This window comes from Anabrus simplex, chromosome 11 (genome assembly GCF_040414725.1).
Source record: "Anabrus simplex isolate iqAnaSimp1 chromosome 11, ASM4041472v1, whole genome shotgun sequence".
Classification (NCBI taxonomy): domain Eukaryota; kingdom Metazoa; phylum Arthropoda; class Insecta; order Orthoptera; family Tettigoniidae; genus Anabrus; species Anabrus simplex.
In genome coordinates, this window is record NC_090275.1 from 28,164,028 (window position 1) to 28,186,584 (window position 22,557).

General features: G+C 41.7%; 1 protein-coding gene across 2 annotated transcripts in view; it reads left to right on the plus strand.

Moving 5' to 3' along the window:
* The first annotated feature begins 7,801 nt into the window (after positions 1 to 7,801).
* The window catches only part of Unc-76 (fasciculation and elongation protein Unc-76), a 169,548-nt gene continuing 154,792 nt past the window's right edge, over positions 7,802 to 22,557 (plus strand). Inside the window, exon 1 of one of the 2 annotated variants that reach the window (XM_067155549.2) lies at positions 7,802 to 8,513. In XM_067155549.2, coding sequence (XP_067011650.1) covers positions 8,050 to 8,513 — 464 coding nt within the window. In that variant the 5' untranslated portion in view covers positions 7,802 to 8,049. The remainder of the gene's footprint in view (positions 8,514 to 22,557) is intronic. The other variant, XM_067155548.2, reaches the window with a different exon arrangement.

Consider the following 22,557-nt stretch of genomic DNA (forward strand, 5'->3'; position numbering starts at 1 on the left):
GAATTTTATGGACACGTATACAGGATGCATCTGACCAACCAGCTTCTCGTTTACTGGCAAAAGAGGAAGATCTGCAGGAACTGGGAGGAACAGAAAGAGACTAAAAGAACGAACATATTTCGGGAGGATGCTTAAACAAAAGTGGTTGCAGGACAAACCACCAAGAAGGAAGACAGGTACCCTCTGGACAAAGGAGAGCAAGGAACAACACAGACAGAGGGCAAACATCAAAACCCATCCCAAACGCAACAATTGAATATCGTGGTCTTTAGTCGGCCTATACGAAACAAGAAGAATTATAAACATTTATTTGAACAGCGTTTAACTTTACAGAAAATAATAGGTATTTATCACTCCCTCAAACCTTCCGAAGAAACTCGCTTTTAAATTTCATGCTGCCATAGAATTAAGAATATTGACATACCGTATTTTGTATTTTTTGTACTGCACCACAATATCAGGTATCTCTCTCCGTGAGATGTGGAGAAGAGGCATCTCACAGTAAATCAATTTTAATTAGTCTGTAATAACTGCAGTCGAGATTTATAGGTACGTGAGAATGAAAACTTACTGAAACAAATAACAAGTATACACTAGCCCGGGCAACAGTTCTGCTATGAGATTTGCATAAAGAGTAGGGGCCCGGTCTATTAGAACCCCTAGGATTTACGTTACTCTCTCTACATTACGGAAGAGCAGACTAGACGACATTTCATACTAGCTAAATGAGTTTGCATTCTCGCCTATTACTGTTTATACTGTTATTAAGGCCTACCGCTCTTCTTTCACAAACCCTACGGAAGATGTAACAATTAAGAAATTACTAGCAAAGCAAATATTCTGCTTCAGTCATACTCTTCTCTAATTTTGCACTTACAAAGTTGTCCTTGAGCATCCTTACTGCATTCGAAAAACAAAGAATAAATGACTAGTAAAAATACTACAATTTGCTTTCCTGGTGTGAAAGTGGCAAACCATCTTCAAGGCTGCCGACATTCGGGTTCGAACACACTTTCTCCCGAATGAAAGATCACAGCTGCGCAACTCTAACCACACGGCCTACTCGCCCGGTGAATGTCTCTAGCAAATATTAAGTCTATACTTCTTGTGACCACTGCACACTCGACTTTGGTCGTACAGAGCTGTTCTTGGTCTCATTTTGTTTGTAATGTAGTCTTCTTATCAATGGTGGAGTATCAAATGTTCTCGCTTGATTTGTTGTCCTTTAATTGCTGGTTATTATAAAAATGTGTAGAAAATTTCATAAAGTATTTTTTTCAAAGAAATGTCCGTCGCTAACAGCTTCACTAACTGAAATAATTTTAATAAGTAGTTTTGTAGGGTTATGTAGGCTTCCAAACTGCACTTTGATTTTCGAAATCGGACTGGCGATTCGGAAGTTATAAGGATTGCTCTCGAGCCCGTAAACGCAAAAATGGAGTCTTATTTGGCGGCCATCTTGTTTTGAAGGGCAACTTCATAGAATTATTTTTGTTGTCAAGACGATATAATTATGATAGCGGCATCTTTAATAGATGCGGAGATATCGGCGTTGCAAAACCGCGTCACATTTTATGACGAGCTAGTAGATACCCAGCGCCGGTCCGAAGATGTTTTCACGGATAGGACAAGACCACTGATCTCTATGCACAAGACCGATTCCAATACTCAGACTGGAACATTAAAAAAAACATGGCGGCCGAAGTAGCCGAACTGCAGGTACTGGCTAACGCGAAAACATTACGTACATACAGTATTATAACAAGAGCGGTAATTTAACATGATAAATGTAACATCCAGGGTCGGTGCGTCATTAAGGGCTGATGGGGATTATTTCCACCAGATTTTCGGACATAAAAAGTTTAGAAATGTTATATTATTTATATTTTAGATAATTAATTTAATGAGACCAAATTAATATCTGAGTACCACCACTTCTTCTTCTTCTTCTTCTTGTTATTATTCATTCTTCGTTATCTGTTTACCGTCCAGGGTTGGTTTTTCCCTCGGACTCAGCGAGGGATCCCACCTCTACCGCCTCAAGGGCAGTGTCCTGGAGCTTCAGACTCTGGGTCGGGATACGACTGGGGAGGATGACCAATACTTCACCCAGGCGGTCTCGCTACGCTTAACAGGGGCCTTGTAGGGGGGATGGGAATATTGGAGGGGATAGACAAGGAAGAGGGAAGGAAGCAGTCGTGGCCTGAAGTTAGGTACCATCCCGGCAATTGCCTGGAAGAGAAATGGGAAACCACGGAAGACCACTTTGAGGATGGCTGAGGTGGGAATCGAACCCACCTCTACTCACTTGACCTCCCTAGGCTGAATGGACCCCGTTCCAGCCCTCGTACCCTTCGTGGCAGAATCGGGAATCGAATCCGGGCCTCCGGGGGTGGCAGCTAATCACACTAACCATACACCACAGAGGAGGACTATTCCTTGTTCTATAAATGAACATTTGCCCCCCATTTCTTCTCTTGAGTTCCAACTTAATCTTCATATTGTGATCTTTCATACTTTTAAAAGTTCGACTCAAGCTTATTCTTCTGCTATATAACATCATTCCATGCCATCTCTCCACTGACAGTTTGATACGTACCGCTTAGTCGAACAGCTCGTCTCCTCACCGCAAAGCTTCCTAACACTACCCTTTTCTCGGAAATCACTAAGAACAAATGGTGCTGCTTTTCTTTGGATCTTTTCCATTTCCCATATCAAGTAATCCTGGTGTGGGTTCCAGTCCAACGAGTGACCACTAAACAGATCAAGACTTTAACATTCAAGTTAGAATGATTATAAATGGGACCTACTTATTTCCTTCAAAGCTTGGAATTTGAACACGTCTGTTTGCAGAAATTAGTATTTACAAGCATAGCATCTTTGTAAAATAAAAAGTGACGCTTTGATCTTTTGATAATTTAAAAGAGAAATTTTAAAAATAAAATTAGTTTTTACTCCTTTTCTTTATATGCTATCCTCCATTAAGAGGTCACATATTTCAAGTACAGTCAACCACACAAAAAATTGTCCGCCAAAGAAATATTTAATTTGTTACATTCTCCAATTGTCCGCCTCTGTGGTGTAGTGGTTAGCGTGATTAGCTGCCACCCCCGGAGGCCCGGGTTCGATTCCCGGCTCTGCCACGAAATTTGAAAAGTGGTATGAGGACTGGAACGGGGTCCACTCAGCCTCGGGAGGTCAACTAAGTAGAGGTGGGTTCGATTCCCACCTCAGCCATCCTGGAAGTGGTTTTCCGTGGTTTCCCACTTCTCCTCCAGGCGAATGCCGGGATGGTACCTAACATAAGGCCACGGCCGCTTCCTTCCCTCTTCCTTGCCTATCCCTTCCAATCTTCCCATCCCTCCACAAGGCCCCTGTTCAGCATAGCAGGTGAGGCCGCCTGGGTGAGGTATTGGTCATTCTCCCCAGTTGTATCCCCGACCAAGAGTCTGAAGCTCCAGGACACTGCCCTTGAGGCGGTAGAGGTGGGATCCCTCGCTGTGTCCGAGGGAAAAGCCGACCCTGGAGGGTAAACAGATGATGATGATGATGACATTCTCAAATTGCCTTTGCTGGCGAGGTGTACCGTTTACAGTGCACTATGTCTTATGGTATGTGCTAGAATAAATGTGTTACTTTCATTGACCTGTCTCAGTCTTATCCTTGGCTTTGACAATATGAAAGTGACTGAGGTATGAGTGATGCTAGTAAAACCATTCCTTATATAGCCAGTCCATGCTATGAACGGTGTGAACATATCGTTCATAGTGTCGATTGGTGCATGTCCGACTCGTTGGCTGAGTGGTCAGCGTACTGGCCTTCGGTTCAGAGGGTCCCGGGCTCGACTGCCGGCCGGGTCGGGGATTTTAATCGCTTCTGATTAATACTTATGGCTCGGGGACTGGGTGTTTGTGTCCGTCCCAACACTCTCCTCTTCATATTCACACAACACACTACACTACCAACCACCACAGAAACACGCAAGTAGTGATTACATCCCTCCAGATAGGGTTGGCGTCAGGAAGGGCATCCGCCCGTAAAACAGGACCAAATCCACATGTGCGACGCAGTTCGCACCCGCGACCCCACAGGTGTGGGAAAAACGATAGGAAGATAAGAAGAAGAAGTGTCGGTTGGTGCATGCATTTCAGTGGGCTTGGCATACTGAGATGTAATAGCAACTTCTGGCTCAGCGAGGAAAGCAACGGGAAACTACCTCACTCTTCTGCCTCTTCAGAGACACTTAGGCTATGTATGACAGCTATTGGCGGAGTTATGGAGGACCAAACTAGCCTTCGGGCTGAATACCCGACATACATGCATTCTCTAAACGCGAGGATATTCATAAACTGTGGATAGCCGGTGGTTGAACAGATGACACAGCCGAAACCGTTTATTGCGACATCGCTTTTAACAACGTACTGGATATAACGGCGAGATCTAACTCGCTTAGTACGTTGTCGCTTATAACGGCTTATCGTATTAAAAGCTGTATTTTGATCACATTTTCGGAGAAATGTATCGGCCACAACTTCCAATGTTGATTTTTGTCTGTTAAGTATTGGGGGATATTGACAACAATGTCATCATAATCATCTGTTTACGCTCCAGGTTCGGTTTTTCCCTCGGACTTAGCGAGGGATCCCACCTCTACCGCCTCAAGGGCAGTGTCATGGAGCTTCAGACTCTTGGTCGGGGATACAACTGGGGAGTATGACCAGTACCTCGCCCAGGCGGCCTCACCTGCTATGCTGAACAGGGGCCTTGTGGAGGGATGGGAAGATTGGAAGGGATAGGCAAGGAAGAGGGAAGGAAGCGGCCGTGGCCTGAAGTTAGGTACCATCCCGGCATTCTCCTGGAGGAGAAGTGGGAAACCACGGAAAACCACTTCCAGGATGGCTGAGGTGGGAATCGAACCCACCTCTACTCAGGTGACCTCCCGAGGCTGAGTGGACCCCGTTCCAGCCCTCGTACCACTTTTCAAATTTCGTGGCAGAGCCGGGAATCGAACCCGGGCCTCCGGGGGTGGCAGCTAATCACGCTAACCACTACACCACAGAGGCGGACGACAACAATGTAACGCTTATTATTGTAGATTTCCTGTCAAGGCAAGCATCGCTGTGAAGATGTCGCAAAGTAAAAGGAAATTTTTAATATTGCAGAAAGTCACACGTAATAATTATGTCGATTAGAACATGGAGAAACAAACGTGAGCACACTGAATCCGAGCTGTCAGTGGAGAGATGGCGTGGAATGACATAAGTAGACGAATAACTTTGAGTGGCGTTTTACAAGTGGGAAAGATCAAAATATGAAGATAAAGTTGGAATTCAAGAGGATACATTGGGGCAAATATTCGTTTATAGGAAGCGAAGTTAGAGAGTAAAATAACTTACCAAGGGAGATGTTCAATGAATTGCCAATTTCTTTGCAATCATTTAAGGAAAAGCTAAGAAAACAACAGGTAGGAAATCTGCCAGCTGGGCGACTGCTTTAAATGCACACCAGTAGTGATTGATTAATTAATTTCTACAATTTTGAAGGACAGAGAGATAATACAGTCTCTTTTCGAAGAAAATTCTTTAAAACTCAACCGTGCCAGAATATCTGAATATTTACGCAGATGGTTTAAGCAACAGGGAACAAAGAATGTGCCGATCAATGGGCCTATCTTCAAGTGAAAAGCCAATTCAAATTCTCTCAGTATCACTCCACAAATACTGTTTTGTATTTTCTTATTTTCTTTACAATTTGTTTAACGTTACACCGACACACACACACGTCTTATGGTGACGATGGGATGGGAAGGGACTAGGAGTGGGAAGGCAGCGCTCATGGCCTTAATTAAGGTACAGTCCCAGCACTCGCCTGGTGTGAAATTGGGAAAATAATCTTCAGGGCTCCCGACAGTGGGATTCGAACCCACTATCTTCCTGATGCAAGCTCACAGCTGCGCGTCCGTAACCGCACGGCCAACTCGCCCGGTAATATTGTATTGTAAACACGCTACTTATCTCAGTTATGTTTTTTGAAGTTTTAACTCAATTCTGATAATTAACCACGTACTGTAAGTGTACAGTCAAAAACTTAGAGATATTGCATTTTTGCAACAAAACAAAAAACCCGGTTTGTGCGTCTATGGCCTGCAACGAGCGTTGATTGGCGGTCTCAATCAATCAATCAATCAATCAATCAATCAATCAATCAATCAATCAATACTGATCTGCATTTAGGGCAGTCGCCCAGGTGGCAGATTCCCTATCTGTTGTTTTCCTAGCCTTTTCTTAAATGATTTCAAAGAAATTGGAAAATTATTGAACATCTCCCTTGGTAAGTTATTCCAATCCCTAACTCCCCTTCCTATAAATGAATATTTGCCCCAATTTGTCCTCTTGAATTCCAACTCTATCTTCATGTTGTGATCTTTCCTGCTTTTAAAGACGCCACTCAAACTTATTCGTCTACTAATGTAATTCCACGCCATCTCTCCGCTGAGAGCTCGGAACATACCACTTAGTCGAGCAGCTCGTCTTCTTTCTCCCAATTCTTCCCAGCCCAAACTTGGCAACATTTTTGTAACGCTACTCTTTTGTCGGAAATCACCCAGAACAAATCGAGCTGCTTTTCTTTGGATTTTTTCCAGTTCTTGAATCAGGTAATCCTGGTGAGGTCCCATACACTGGAACCATACTCTAGTTGGGGTCTTACCAGAGACTTTTATGCCCTCTCCTTTACATGCTTACTACAACCCCTAAACACCCTCATAACCATGAGCATAGATCTGTTCCCTTTATATACAATCTCATTTATGTGATTACCCCAATGAAGATCTTTCCTTATATTAACACCTAGATACTTACAATGATCCCCGAAAGGAACTTTCACTCCATCAACGCAGTAATTAAACTGAGAGGACTTTTCCTATTTGTGAAACTCACAACCTGACTTTTAACCCCGTTCATCAGCCCGGTGTTCATCTTACAACATTATCGAGGTCACGTTGCAGTTGCCCACAAACTTGTAATTTATTTATTACTCTGTACAGAATAACATCATCTGCAAAAAGTCTTACCTCTGATTCCACTTGTTTACTCATATCATTTATATATATAAAAAAACATAAAGGTCCGATAATACTGCCTTGAGGAACTTCCCTCTTAATTATTACAGGGTCAGATAAAGCTTCGCCTACTCTAATTCTCTGAGATATATTTTCTAGAAATATAGCAACCATTCAGTCACTCTTTTGTCTAGTCCAATTGCACTTATTTTTGCCAGTAGTCTCCCATGATCCACCCTATCAAATGTTTTAGACAGGTCAATCGCAATACAGTCCATTTGACCTCCCTTCGGAGTCTTTATAACCGATTTCTACTGAACTTGTAAGCCTACCACCTGCAAAATATATTCATCCAGTTTCAAACAAGAGGCTTTTGAAAGAATGGCATAATTTGCAACGGTCAATTTTTATGTGGGTGAGTGTACATGTTAATAGTTACAAATAATCTATAGGCCTACACATACGGTATCTATTGAACATTCTTCTTAGTTCGTGGCCATAGAAAGTGATCTAATCCATTCAATATTTTTTAGAAATAAATAAAAAGATGAGATAATTTATGATGTATATTTTGTTTTGCTCTCATCAGCTGCCTATTGTGTGTCAAGAGATAATCCTGCAGATCATTTCGTTTTGTTCTCTTTTTTCAGAGAGGTCGACCTAGAAAGCTGTGCCCACCAGCCCACGATCAATACCGCAATAACAGCGCCACAATTTCTCGTACTTCCCGAGACGTAATCCGCACAAATAGAATTATTTCACAGTTCCGCTCCTCATTTTTCGCAAATATGGTTCTGTAAGAATAAGATTACAGCTATAAATTATATACCATATCTTGGAGAAGTAAAAAAAAAAGGCAAGGAAGAAACTAATCCCAGTTCTCGCGGCCGGCGAGACTGTGACGCGCAGGTCTCGTCCGCTGCCTGCCTGCTTGCAGGCTGCCTTGCTCGCCACCAGACCAGCGCAGTCGCTCTCCAGCGGCGGTAGCGATGAGGGACATGGCGAACAAGATGGCGGAGCTGAAGTTCGAGGCGCCGCTAGCCCAATTTGAGGAGACGGAGGATTGGGGGATGATAGACTACCAAACTGGCAGCAGCAGTACTACGTCATCTATGACAGTTAGTGAGGATGACAACTTCTTGCAGCAAGACGCGAGGAACTCCAACAATTACAAGGAGGATATAGTGACAACGAACGGGGATGATAACGAGTTAGTCAATGATAACGCCCCGACGGCTGTACCCCCATCCCTTTTAGCGGCAGTGGGCACTAACACGACAGATACGGCATCGGTGACGGACAACTTTACCGAAACATTTTCGGGATCGCTCGAGGATCTAGTCAATACCTTCGACGACAAGATTACCAGGTGCTTCTGTAACTACGATGAATCCGTGGAGAAACTCGCCCCAGTCCAGGTTCGAACCCAGGAAGAAATCATGAACGAGTGCCAGTAAGTACTATTATTTCTTCTACTTCATGTCGCATCTACATTAAGCATGCGCATGTTAACCGGGTCATTGCGGCTGCAATATTCTCTGCTAATATGGTGTTTTGTTTGTCAACAATGGGTGACATTTCAAGGAAACAATCTACATTCTACTGCTAATTTTAATAGTGTGTTCCCATTGATTCAAACAATTACTGTGATCATTTTATTTACAATACGGAAGAGAACTATGGATTAAGAATTACGTTAAAATCACGTGCAATTGTTACAAAATAGCAAACGCTTCGCCAGTGTCAAGTGAAATCTGGTGTGCGGATATGGAATGTCGATTGTTTCCGTGACGTCAAATAAAGTGTTTATGAGATAAGCTAGAATGATATGATAAGTTATCAGTTGGAGTAACGTGTTCATAAGTGCCTTTTCAGTCATATTTTCTCTGCACTCGAAATTTATTTGCTGGGTAGGTCGACCAGAAATATTTGAGTCGGAAAGAGGGCGGTGTAGAAAGTCGCAACAAATCACAAACTCAAAGAAATGATGGTATTTTTTTTAAAATAGCACGTATACCGGTACAGTTATAGTTTCATTTTCGCAACAAATAGTAGCTATTTGTTTAATACTTATCCCTTATAAATTGCATCCATTTTTTTTTTTTTTTTACAATTTGTTTTAAGTCGCACCGACACAGATAGGTCTTATGGCGACGATGGTATAGGACAGGCCTAGGAGTGGAAAGGAAGCGGCCGTGGCCTTAAGGAACAGCCCCAGCATTTGCCTAGTGTGAAAATGGGAAACCACGGAAAACCATCTTCATGGCTGCCAACAGTGGGGTTTGAACCCACTATCTCCCGCATGCAAGATCACAGCTGCGCGCCCCTAACCGCACGGCCAACTCGCACGGTAGTAAATTAAATATAGATTTTTGATTTTATGAAAAATAAATGCCATATGAATAAATTAGAATACAGTATAGATGCGTTTTAGGGATGCACGTCATTTAACTTGTTATTCATATCTGTGAATTCAAACCATCCTTCATGACTAGCTTGAAATTCTGCGCAAGTTTCGTTGCCAATCATTTTCATTGCTTGTTCGAGTCTCTACCTTAACATTTTACGGTTAAGTAATAATAATAATAATAATAATAATGTTAATAATAATCTTTTTCTACCACTTTCCCACACCTGTGGGATCGCGGGTGCAAACTGTATAGCACATGTGAATTTGGCCCTCTTTTACGACCGGATGCCCTTCCTGACGCAAACCCTACATGGAGGGATGTAATCACTATTGCGTGTTCCCGTGGTGGTTGGCAGTGTAATGTGTTGTCTGAATTTGAAGAGGAAAGTGTTGGGACAAACACTAAACACTCAGTCCCAGAACCAGAAGAATTAATCAGAGGCGATTAAAATCCCCGACCCAACCGGGAACCGAACCCAGGACCCTCTAAACCGAATGCCTCAACGCTGACAATTCAGCTAATGAGTCGGATAATAATAATAATAATAATAATAATAATAATAATAATAATAATAATAATAATAATAATAATGAATATAGAGGCATTTCCCTGGTGTGAAAATGGGCAACCACGGATCTTCTTCGGAAATGGCGACGAAGGGGTTCGAACCTAACATATCCCGAACACGAGCTGACAGGTACGCGACTAGTATCGCGTAGCAAACACGCTCAGTGCTATTATTTTTATTATTATTATTTTTATTAGTTAATTGCTTACCTTCATTCTTCATAAGGGGAGATCTATTTTTCCTGTATATTGATGTATTCAGAGTGAATAAAAACTTCCATACAATTACCGGTAGAGGGAGCCTTAATAAACAATGTGTAGTATACCGGTACTAGAATAATTTACTTAGTATTAAATTATATAGGCCTAAAACTTAAGTTGATAATAAGTAATAACCATAATTAGGGCCAGAAATTTCAGTCAGTAATCAGATTGTAAACAAGTATCCTTTTACCCGCCATACGGTTGTTTAACAGGAGTTAATAGTTGGGATTATAACAGATGGTACCCCAATTATTTATGCAAATTTCATTGCAAAACTGTCGTGCGGGTAAAGGAATTATTGTTCGCATTCTAAGCTACAGTATCTTCAAAAAATTACTGGTCATAATCACTGGCTTAGCCTGAATTAGTTAATTGCTGTAATGTTAATTTGGTAAACTAATACGCAAGACACCTTTAATTTGCAATTAGGATTATTTCGTTAAGAGTTTATAATTTGAGGGAGACCTCCTGCGCTAATGGAAAACCCTGATCACTGGTGTCTTGAACCGCTGCAAATCATATGCAATCAGTCCGCTCCGAGGAGATGGAATAAAGATGTTTAATTTCTGATGTTTTAAAGACAATGTTATTCAGGCAGTGTAGACTTTTCTTATCCAAGATCTTATTCATATCCGATACAAAGCCTTTTTTTCTATATTTAAAAAATTAACAATCAGTGTAATTATAAATTATAATAACAGGTGGAAGTTCAGCCGGTGAGGATCGGTGGATCACTTGTTGAATAGTTGCTGTTATTTCTCTGGGGATATTCAGGTTATTGTGTCTGTAACTCATCGTATTTCTTAGATACGTCTTGATTCGACGAAGCGTTTTATGGTGCTCATAGAAACAGGTAATATGCAAACGATTGCCAGCAACATTGTAAAATACATATTGTTTACAACAGCTTAGGAATTCCTTAGCACTATCCGGAATATTTCTTCCTTTTGAAATTCAAGTGACACTTCAAATTCAGCTGATTTTATTGTCGTGACCAAGATCATTTTAGGAAAATATTGCTAGCCCGATGAGTTTTTCTTGTTTCTTTTCATCACGTTTTTCTATCGGTAAAAGTGATAAAAAGTTCTTCAAACTATCTGTGTGGTTCGCGAATCTTTCCGATATGTTATTTACCAAGTAAACTATCCACGGTGTACAAAGAAAACGCTTGCAATCAGTACCTTAATGCAGGAAGAATGCAAGTGGATGCCGTACCCCTACAATTCTTTTCTTCAAAGGGGACTGCTTTTTCCATGGAAAACATCGTTTTCTGACTCTAATAGTATTGTTCTTAGTTTCACGTTTTACATCGTTGTCTGAAAACTGCAACAACTAACTGAGCAACTGAAATACTCGTAAAGATGTCGAATTAACTACTGTTTATCGTTGCCTGAAATCTGCAACAACTCACTGAGCAACTGAAATACTAGTAAAGATATCGAATTAACAACTGTTTATCGTTGCCTGAAATCTGCAACAACTCACTGAGCAACTGAAATACTCGTAAAGATGCCGAATTAACAACTGTTTATCGTTGCCTGAAATCTGCAACAACTCTCTGAGCAACTGAAATACTCGGTAAAGATGCCGAATTAACAACTGTTTATCGTTGCCTGAAATCTGTAACAACTCACTGAGCAACTGAAATACTAGTAAAGATGTCGAATTAACAACTGTTTATCGTTGCCTGAAATCTGCAACAAGTAGCTGACCAACTGAAATACTCGTAAAGATGTCGGATTAACTACGGTTTTTCGTTGCCTGAAATCTGCAACAAGTAGCTGACCAACTGAAATACTCGTAAAGATGCCGAATTAACTACTGTTTTGTATCGGTGGCTAGTATAGTGTTTTAGGCAGGATCCCCACCTTTTTTTAAAAGTTGGGACCTAGCTGTAGTACCCGGCGCTGTCCGGGTACATTTTAAAATGTTGACTGTTAGGATTTGAATTCGCTGTTAATTATGTGGTTTTCTTTATTGTGAAGTTGATTACGAACTATTTTGTGGTTTTAGAGTTATTGTTGTGTGTTTAATTACAAGTTTTAATTATTTTATTTTGCGTTTAAGTTTGTCCTGGCGATAGCCGAGATTGTCTGGGGAAATAGGTGGTTCTTTCAAATAAATAATAAAATTAAGTTATAACTGCATGTACAGTATTTACGTGTCGCGCTGAGCACGAGTCCAACTGTCACTGGGACTATCAACAGTCAGCATAGCGACTCCGAAAACTGTGCCTTCAACACTAATCTCGGTGGGGGCCGAACTGGGACTTAAAAGGATCCCGAATGTCACTATTAATTTCATCAACCCGGAAAACTATGGATTCGACACTAATATTGGTGGTTTTCGTTTATTTTTATGTCATCCCCTACCCCGCCCGCAAGGTTATCTGGGCTTTCTTATCCCCAAAGTACTTTTCCTCCAGATCCATAATCTAGGTCATATTGGACTTTTTTTCTTTTTCACCCCATTGGCACTCTGCTTGCCGGTGAGTGCTGAAATGGGACTTACACGGCATCCGGAGTGTCACTATTCATCTCAAGAACCCCGAAAACTGTGGGTTGAACATTAATATTGGTCTCGATTTCAATTGTCTTTACATCACCCTCTCCCCACCCCTACTCCTAGGGGTGTATTAGCTCACAGTATTTTCCTCGTAATAGTAAGTGATATGTGTACCAAGTTTGGTTGAAACTGCTCCATGCGTTTTAGAGCTATTTCGGAACATACATACATGCATTAATTTAATATAAAACTAGCCACCTGATGAACTACTGGTTAACTAAGGAATATACAAATCAGTACAATATTAGACACCCTTTACTTACCACTTTGATTTTTTAGATTTTTTAACATTTATGGTATCGACTTGAACGGAAGGAAATGCTAATACTGACGAATGTTCTGGAAGTAATTTTTGGTTTTACTATTATTCTTTACCTGCAAATTACAGCATATTATAATGACATAAAACAGGCGTCCCAGCGGCCACAATGTGAAGTGGACAGCAATGGTGGCGCGTGTTTTCCTACTCAACAGTATTTGCAAATCGTATACTTTTTTACAACTTTTAAACTCATTAAAAAAATAAATTATCGATATTTAGGAAATTAGAGTGCAGTTTGTCACCGCTAATGTCTATTCTCTTTCTTTTGAATGCTCATTTGTCACGATCGGTTACTTGTGAGCGCCGCAAAATGAACCTAATAAATAATAATAATGTTATTTGTTTTACGTCCCACTAACTACTTTAACGGTCTTCGGAGACGCCGAGGTGCCGGAATTTAGTCCCGCAGGAGTTCTTTTACGTGCCAGTAAATCTACCGACACGAGGCTGTCGTATTTGAGCACCTTCAAATACCACCGGACTGAGCCAGGATCGAACCTGCCAAGTTGGGGTTAGAAGGCCAGCGCCTTAACCGTCTGAGCCACTCAGCCCGGCGCAAAATGGACCTATACTACTGAAATAATATATAAGATGATACGAGAGATAGATAGATCCTATCTGTAATGCTTACTTTCTTCAGCTTAATTCAGTTATTTCTGGGGTCGCTGGAGCCAACCAGGTTCGTTTTAAGGTCGGATGTCCTACCTGACACCACGTGATTTTTGAGGAGAAATTCCCAACCCAGGATCGACCAGGATTCAAACCTCAGCCTTCCGAACGGGAAGCAAGAACTAGCCCGCCTCTGCTGAACGCAACTGGATAAAAGAAAACAACAGCCAGTGGGAGGAAATTAACTCCATTGAGCTCCTTCCGTGTCGGCGGTACTGCGACAATTACTTCAAACGTTATACAATAGTATGTTCAATATACTTCTAAGCACGCACGCTTCTATAAACAATGCGAAGCAGTGAAGTCCATTCTCGGAATATCGCATTTACGTTTGTCTACCGCCTGCCTGGAGGCCCACGCTCTGTTTAACCAGTATTTAAACTGAAATCTTGCCCGTCCGTTCCCCGACCACTTGTCAGGCAGGTCAACTTACCCCCCAGGCTCGTTTGTACCTGGTCAGACCTTTTATACGGGTAGAGGTGTGCTAGGGAGCCGCTCTGCCTGTGTAATGAGAAGTGTCCTTCAACCTGCTCCCACATAAAATAACTTTCAGACTTACGCATGCAGGTGCGTTTTTATCAAGCATTTACAGCAGAACAGAATAGATCACCCGTTTATTGAAACACAAATTGTTTCTGATACATGCATTTATCAGGAAATATTAAATTAGGAAATGAAGTCTTAAAGGAAGTGGATGAATATTGTTACTTGGGTAGTAAAATAACTAACGATGGCAGAAGTAAGGAGGACATAAGATGCAGACTAGCACAAGCAAGGAAGGCCTGTCTTAAAAAAAAAAAAAAAAAAAAAAAAAAAAAAAATTGCTCACTTCAAACATTGATATAGGAATTAGAAAGATGTTTTTGAAGACTTTCGAGTGGAGCATGGCATTGTATGGATGTGAAACATGGACGATAACTAGCTCAGAAAGAAAGAGAATAGAAGCTTTTGAAATGTGGTGTTACAGAAGACTGCTGAAGGAGAGATGGATAAAGCGAATCACGAATGAAGAGATACTGAAGCGAATTGGTGAGAGGAGATCGATTTGGCTAAATTTGACGAGAAGAAGATATAGAATTATAGGACACATCTTAAGACACCCAAAACTTGTTCAGTTGATTTTTGAAGGAAGTATAGGTAGTAAGAACGGTAGGGGTAGACCGAGATAGGAATATGACAAGCAGATGTAGGATGCAATAGTTACGTAAAAATGAAAAGGTTAGCACAGGGTAGGGTGGCATGGAGAGCTGCATCAAACCAGTCTATGGACTGACTCAAACAACAACAACATACATTTTATTATTCTTATTATGATTTTTGATGGGTACACCGCCCTGTCGTTTTTACACACCACCTGACTAACATAACCCAGATACCTGCTAGTTCCATAATGTCTGTCTGTTAGGTCATCAGCCCAGAGACTGGTTGGATCCTCAAATAGCACCACCAAAGGTTATGCGGTTATAAGGAAACCCCAAAAACCAATGGCAGCACCAAAATGAGGCGTACTAGGCAAGACGAGGAGTGAGGTAGTTTGCCATTGCTTTCCTCACTGGGTCAGAAAGTGCTATTGCAGCACGACTGACCCTATGAGCAACACCTTTCATAACATTCAGATGCACTAGTCGTGCTCTGAATGTCATTACTCAGCACCACCCATACCCCAGCAGCTTCCATACTGTCACAGCCATGGATGAGACTGGGACTTCGGTGAAAGCTACACTTTACTCTGGCCTGTGCCAAGAGATGGATACAAAAGTACTGTATCCATCAAGAAATGGCAGTAGGCAAAGTTCCATAATATTAATACTTATTTGAGTCATTGGATGTCCAACTCATTGGCTGAACGGTCAGCATTGAGGCATTCGCTTCAAAGGGTCCCGGGTTCGATTCCCGGCCGGGTCGGGGATTTTAATCGCCTTCCATTCATTCTTCTGGCCCGGGGACTGGATGTGTGTGTTTGTTCTAACACTTTCCTCTTCATGTTCAGACAACACACCACACTGCCAACCGCCAGAGAAACACACAATAGTGATTACATCCCTCCATATAGGATTGGCTTCAGGAAGGGCACCCGGCCGCAAAACAAGTCTAAATCCACATGTGCAACACAAAATTATTTGGTATTTAGAAAACATCTGGGAAAAGTGGTAATTTGGAGACATTGCTGAATGGTATGCACAAGTCTTTGTACAAGGAGTACAAGACGAAAATTAATGTCAAAAACAAAAGTAATGGAGTGCAGTTGAACGAAGCCATGTGATTCAATAAGTATTAGATTAGGAAACGAAGTATTGAAGGGAGTAGATGAATATTGTTACTTGTATAGTAAAACAACTAACAATGGTAGAAGTAAGGAGGACATAAAATTCAGACTAGCACAAGCAAGGAAAGTCTTTCTTAAGGAAGGAAATTTGCTCACAGGGACCATTGGTATAGGAATTAGAAAGATGTTTTTGAAGATTTTCGTCTGGAGCGTGGCATTGTTTGCAAATGAAATATGGACGGTAACGAGCTCAGAAAGAAAGAGAATAGAACATTAATAAGAGGTCTGGAAATAAATCCAGGGTTTTAGCACACAATCTAGTGATTAGAAGTTGTACACCCCCATCTCTTCTACCCTGCCGGCCGGCCAACATACTCTTGGTGAAAATGTTTCCGATCAACCGGATTCGAACCGGCTAACCACGGTGTCAGACCATGTAGACTTCACGCCTTAACGACCATGACCACTGGGCTTAATAATAAAATAATAATAAATGTCGTGTGTTTATCTACTCTGGTGCAGCCTTTGTAAGGCAAACCCTCCGACGTGGGTGGCCGGTATCGGCCGTGTTATACAGGAAACTGTGTGTTGTGTATGAGTTGCAGGGATGTTGGGGACGGCACGAAAAGCCAGTCCCGGAACCAATTAAATGAACTGTTTTAAGATTAAAATCTCTCAGCTTGGCGGGGGGGTGGGGGGGGGGTCGAACCTGGCGAAGACGCTGACGACTAATTAGCATGGTGGCTAAGCAATATTTCCACATTAGCAGTACTCGCCGTTCACGGACCAGGCAGTCGGATTCTAAATTCGTAAATATCTCCATTCTTACAACTCGTATAGTAAAAATCTATTAGAGACATCGTGGGTTCGAACGCCGCTGTCGACAGCCCTGAAGATGGTTTTCCGTGGTTTCCAGTTTTCACACCAGGCAAATCCCGAGGCTGTATTTACCTTAAGTAAGGCCACGGCCACTTCCTTCCCACTCCTAGCCCTTTCCTGTACCATCGTCGCCGTAAGACCTATCTGTGTCGGTGCGACATAAAGCAGATTGTAAATTATTATTATTATTATTATTATTATTATTATTATTATTATTATTATTATTATTATTATTATTATATTTCATAGGGGCTGCCTGGCCGAGGCGGTAAAGGCGTGCTCGGTTCGCCCAGAAGGACGTGGGTTCGAGTCGTAAAATTTAAGAAACGAGATTTCCGCTTCCGAAGATGCATATGGCCCTGAGGTTTACTCAGCCTACACCAAAAATGAGTACCAGGTTAATTCCTGGGGGCAAAGGCGGCCGGGCGTAGAGCTAACCACTCTACGCCATCACGTGCCGAGGTTAACATTTGCCCCCAGGAATTACCTTCCACTCCTCCAAGGGCCTTCATGGCCTGTACGGAGGTGACTTTGCTTTGAGTTTGCTATAATATTTCATAATATTATATTATTATTATTATTATTATTATTATTATTATTATTATTATTATTGGTATTATTATTAGTATTATTATTGCTAAAAGAAGATTGAAAATTAGAGTTTTTACAACATTTGTTATGTGCAGGTTTTCAGCACAATAACTTGACGGATATATTTTACAATTTTTGTTTTGCTCCCCTTAAGAATTTCTACACCACTGTACAATAATCAAATAATATACAGCTTAATGCATAACCTGCTTATTCCTGACCTTAAGGACAGTGGAGTCCCGAAAAAGCCAACCTTCGCTTGCCTGACATTTCGTTTCACCCGACGCAACTTGCAAACCGCGGAGTGTTTTACGCGTGAGGAGGAGTCAGAGTTACGAGGATATCTTCTTAGGTTATAGCCGAAAACATTCATATGAAGAGTGTAAATGAAGAAATAAAACTCAAATGTTATTTTATAGTCCGCCTCTGTAGTGTAATGGTTAGTTTGATAATTGTCCCCCCCCCCCCCGGGGGCCGGGGTTCGATTCCCGGCTTTGCCACGAAAATGTGAAAAACGTGGTACAAGGACTGGAACGGGGTCCACTCAGCCCCGGGAGGTGAACTGAGTAGAAGGGAGGGGGTACGATTCCCGCCTCAGTCATCCTCGAAGTGGTTTTCCGTGGTTTCCCACTTCTTCTCCAGGCAAATGCCGAGATGGTAGGCCTACCTACCTTAAGGCCACGGCCGCTTTCTTCCCTCTTCCTTGGCTATCCTTTTCAAACTTCCCACGAGTCCGCGGTTCAGAATAGCCGGAGAAGCCGCCTGGGCGAGGTACCGGTCCTCCTCTCCAGTTGTATCCCCCGAAACAAATGTCTCATGCTCCAGGACACCTCTGTGCCCTTGAGGCGGCAGAGATGGGATCCCTCGCTGAGTCTGAGGGAAAAACCAACCATGGACAGTAAACTGATTAAATATAGTAATGATAATAATAATAAAAATAACTGAAGTAAGATACAATACGGGCATTTTAAACGTGCGTATCGTGCCACAGTTCACAATCAACAGAACTAGAAACAATAAACTGGCGTATATTAATTTAAATAAAATTTACAACTTAATAACCTTTGATAGAAGTAACCACCACAAATGATATGCATATTATTGAATTGTTCGTTTCCTCCCTATTCAGCGATATATAACATTAATATACAGCTATCTTACGTTTACATCCAATTGCGATTTATCGAAGGACTTCTGTAAAATATATATATTGTATTTCGTGATTCAATGGTTCGATTTTAGTTCTGTTCAAATTATTTTAACATTTTGACCTGCTCCTTTTAAGTGGCGCCTCATTCACTTCTAAGTCTTAATAACTGAGAAAATTAAAGACAGAACTCGATTGCAAAAACAGTCTTACACAATCTTGCACCAAACCGCCTATTTGAAAACAACAAGTGTACTGAGAATATTATTATTATTATTTTATTTATGTAGCTGTTAGTAACTTGAGCCATGTATTCCAAAATTTATTGTTGAAATTCGCTGAGCATTGTGTGGCATAGTTTGAGCACGAAGCTGTTACTCTCGGTGTTCACTCAGCGATACCATACAGAGGTGAAAGGATGTCTTCTGCATTACGATATTTCCGTTCTACATGGGGAACACAATCTGCCGGCAACAAAGGGGTCTAGCGTGTGCCCTGTAATACGAGTCGAGAGCTCAACTTATATGGCAAAGGCCAGTCTCGTCTAACAAATACAGAATTCTCGGAAGCATGATTCAACTGTCGCTCTGTGACATTCATATATAAAGCTGATTCGTGTTTTCGTGAGCTGGGTAAAATAGAATAGACTTGTCCAAAGACACCATATTTTGTTGCTAAAAGAAACTCAGGACAAATTCTGACTTCACCGCTCAAAAGAGAAAACTGTTCCAACAATTCCGAACAGCACAGAGCAGCAGACTACTGGAAATATCAAAACATTGTGAGACCATAGGCAGTGACTCTACGAGGCACTGGTCGTAGTGATTGTTTTAAAGGCAAGGTTGTGGTGGCGGTGGTAGTGCTGGTGGTGATTATTGTTTTATGAAGAAGTACAACTAGGCAACCGTCTATATAACACTAATCATAGAGAAAAATGGAAGGGATCCGACTCGTCGAAAAATGTAGGTGTGGGCCAAAGGAAGACAAGGGCCACGAAGGGCGTGAAAATGAAAGACTCCCTAGGCTCGGAAACCTAATACCGTCGGGTTCGGAAAAGAACATGAGTTGACCATGGGAGGTCGGATAGGATAGATAAAAGTGGTCACCAACCCACGCTCCATAGTTGAGGGCCTCTGGGGCCCCTTTTAGTCGCCTCTTATGACAGCAAGGGGATATCGTGGATGCTTTTGCACCGCCCCCACCCACAACCAACTCCTCGCAACACTACGTACTTCTTCAGTATAGACTGTTGTGCATTTCACCGTTCAGTCTGCAAGCCTCTGTGAATTTACTAAACAACTCCACAGTCCTGTATTTGTAACTAGTTCTATGTCCTCGTTTAATTCCACATCCCTTCAAGTCATTAGAAACGGAGTCTACCTCCCTCTACTTCTCTTACCCTACATGACCGAATCCATTACTATCCTAGGCAACCTATCCTCCTCCATTCGCCTCGCATAATCCCAATTTCGAAGCCGGTTTATGCATACCGCTTCATCCATCGAGTTCTTTCCTAACTTAACCTTTGTCTCCTCATTCCGAGTACCCTCCTGTCATTGTTCCCACTTGTTTATATCAGCGATCATTATCGCTGCTTTCATGTATGTTATAAGATTAATAAGATATCCTGAGTCCACTCAGATTTCACTCCCGTACAGCAAAATTGATCTGAAAACAGACCGATGTAAAGATAGTTTCGTCCGAGAGGTGACCTTTTTCATGCAAAATACTCTTGATCGTAACTGCGAGCTCACTGCACCTTGATTCAATATCACTTAGTATTCTACATCCTGCGATAATACACTTCTTCTTCTTCTACTACTGCTTTTCCCACCCTGTGGGGTCACGGGTGCGAGTTGTATCAGTCCATGTGGGTTTGGCCCTTTTTACGCCCAGATGCCCTTCCTGACGCAACACTGTGTGGAAGGATGTAATCGCTATTGCGTGTTTCTGAGGTGATTGGTAGGGTGGTGTGTTGTGTGAATATGAAGAGGATAGTGTTGGGACAGACACAAACGACCAGTCCCCGAGCCACAAACATTTTATTTATTTATTTATTTATTTATTTATTTATTTATTTATTTATTTATTTATTTATTTATTTATTTATTTATTTATAGTATGTGCACAGTCATAAGCTCGTACAATCTTACAATTCTAGGTCTAATTCTCTGGCCCATTATATTGATTCAACTGATGTATGACGGATGTCCGGTATCGTTCCTCTGAAAATATGAAGAGGGCGGTCAGCGACAAGGTGGTGCACAGTCTGCAAGGAGGCACGGCAGTCAAATTTGCAGAAGTAGCCAATTCCCATTTGTGTAGCAGATATGCATATCTGTCGTGTCGGGTTCGGATCCGGTTGATGATCATCCACTGACGTCTGGGAAGGTGGAATTCTTGTATTCGCATAGAAGGGTCTTCAACTAGATGTAAATTGATTACTGAAGACTGTTTCCACTGAAATGTCTGTGAACTGGTAACTTTGAAGAAAGATCTCTCTAGCTTAACTGCTGTGCGCTGCGGTGGTTTCCTTGATTTGATGCATTGATGTTCTGTTTGTGCAATATCTTGGTGAATGAGCAGCTCTGAATTCTGCTGAATGTTTTTCCGTGCCTTTAGAAGCGCTTTGATCTTCTTAGTATTGAAGGTGGAATATTGCTGAGAAAAAGTTAGCCATAGTGTGTTCGTACTCTGAATACATCCCGTGATTATTCGCACAGTTTGGTTCAGTTGTACATGTATTTTATTAGTGTGACCACTACTGATCCAGGTTCGACAGCAGTATTCAGCAACAGAATATAATAGGGCTAACACTGTGGATCGTAGGATGTGAGCATTAACTCCCCGTGATGTACCAGCAAGTTTGTGTAGAATATTATTTCTGGTTTTGATTTTAGCGACCAGGTCGACAGTCGAACGCGGGACTTTATGAACCGAAGTCTTAACACTGACCACTCAGCCAAGGAGTCCGGCCCTTCGAGAATATACTCATTGGAAGAAAAATGGAAGAGGTCCATCCCTTTGTATAAGGAAGATTCGGCAAAAGACAGCAAAGGGCTAAGAGGGCGTGAAAAATAAAGACTCCCTTTGGCCTCGCAAACCTAACTCGTTCAGGATCGCATAGAAAAGATGAAAGTAAGGAGCCTGGCACGGATACAGTGCAAGACTCAGTTAACGGAGCCGTGGTTGCTAACTCACGCTACTACGATGGGAGCAGTTGGAGTTACCCCTTTTAGTCGCCTCAGACCGAGTACTCTATGGCCACGAGGCTGGCGTAATTGAACATCTTCAAATACCACTGTACCGAACCGGAGTCGAGTATGCCACCTTTGGTTGAAACAGCCTGCGGTCAGCCATCTGAATAAGTCACTCAGCACGGCTCATACCGGGCATCCGCCACAATTTATTTGTCATAGCTACAACTTGACACAGAATTACAATTCGTAAGAGTTATGATTTGTCACAGGTATAGCGGGAATTCGCCATATACAATATAGTGTCAGCTTATTTATCTTTCATAACGTATTTTTAATGTTTTTCTTTGTCACAATACAGGTTTTGGCAGCTTCTCAAGTCTTAAGTATTTCCACTACTGTTTCCAGTATTTTCTCAATTATGGGTGATGACATTAGAGGTACGGTATTATTATTATTATTATTATTATTATTATTATTATTATTATTATTATTATGCCCATTTATAGAGCGCGTTGGAACTTGTTCCATGGCTTCATCACTTTCGCCTTCCTATTCTTTCAAAATCTCTTCATAAACTCACTGTGTTGCCTCTTTCGTTCGTCTGACCACTTTGTAC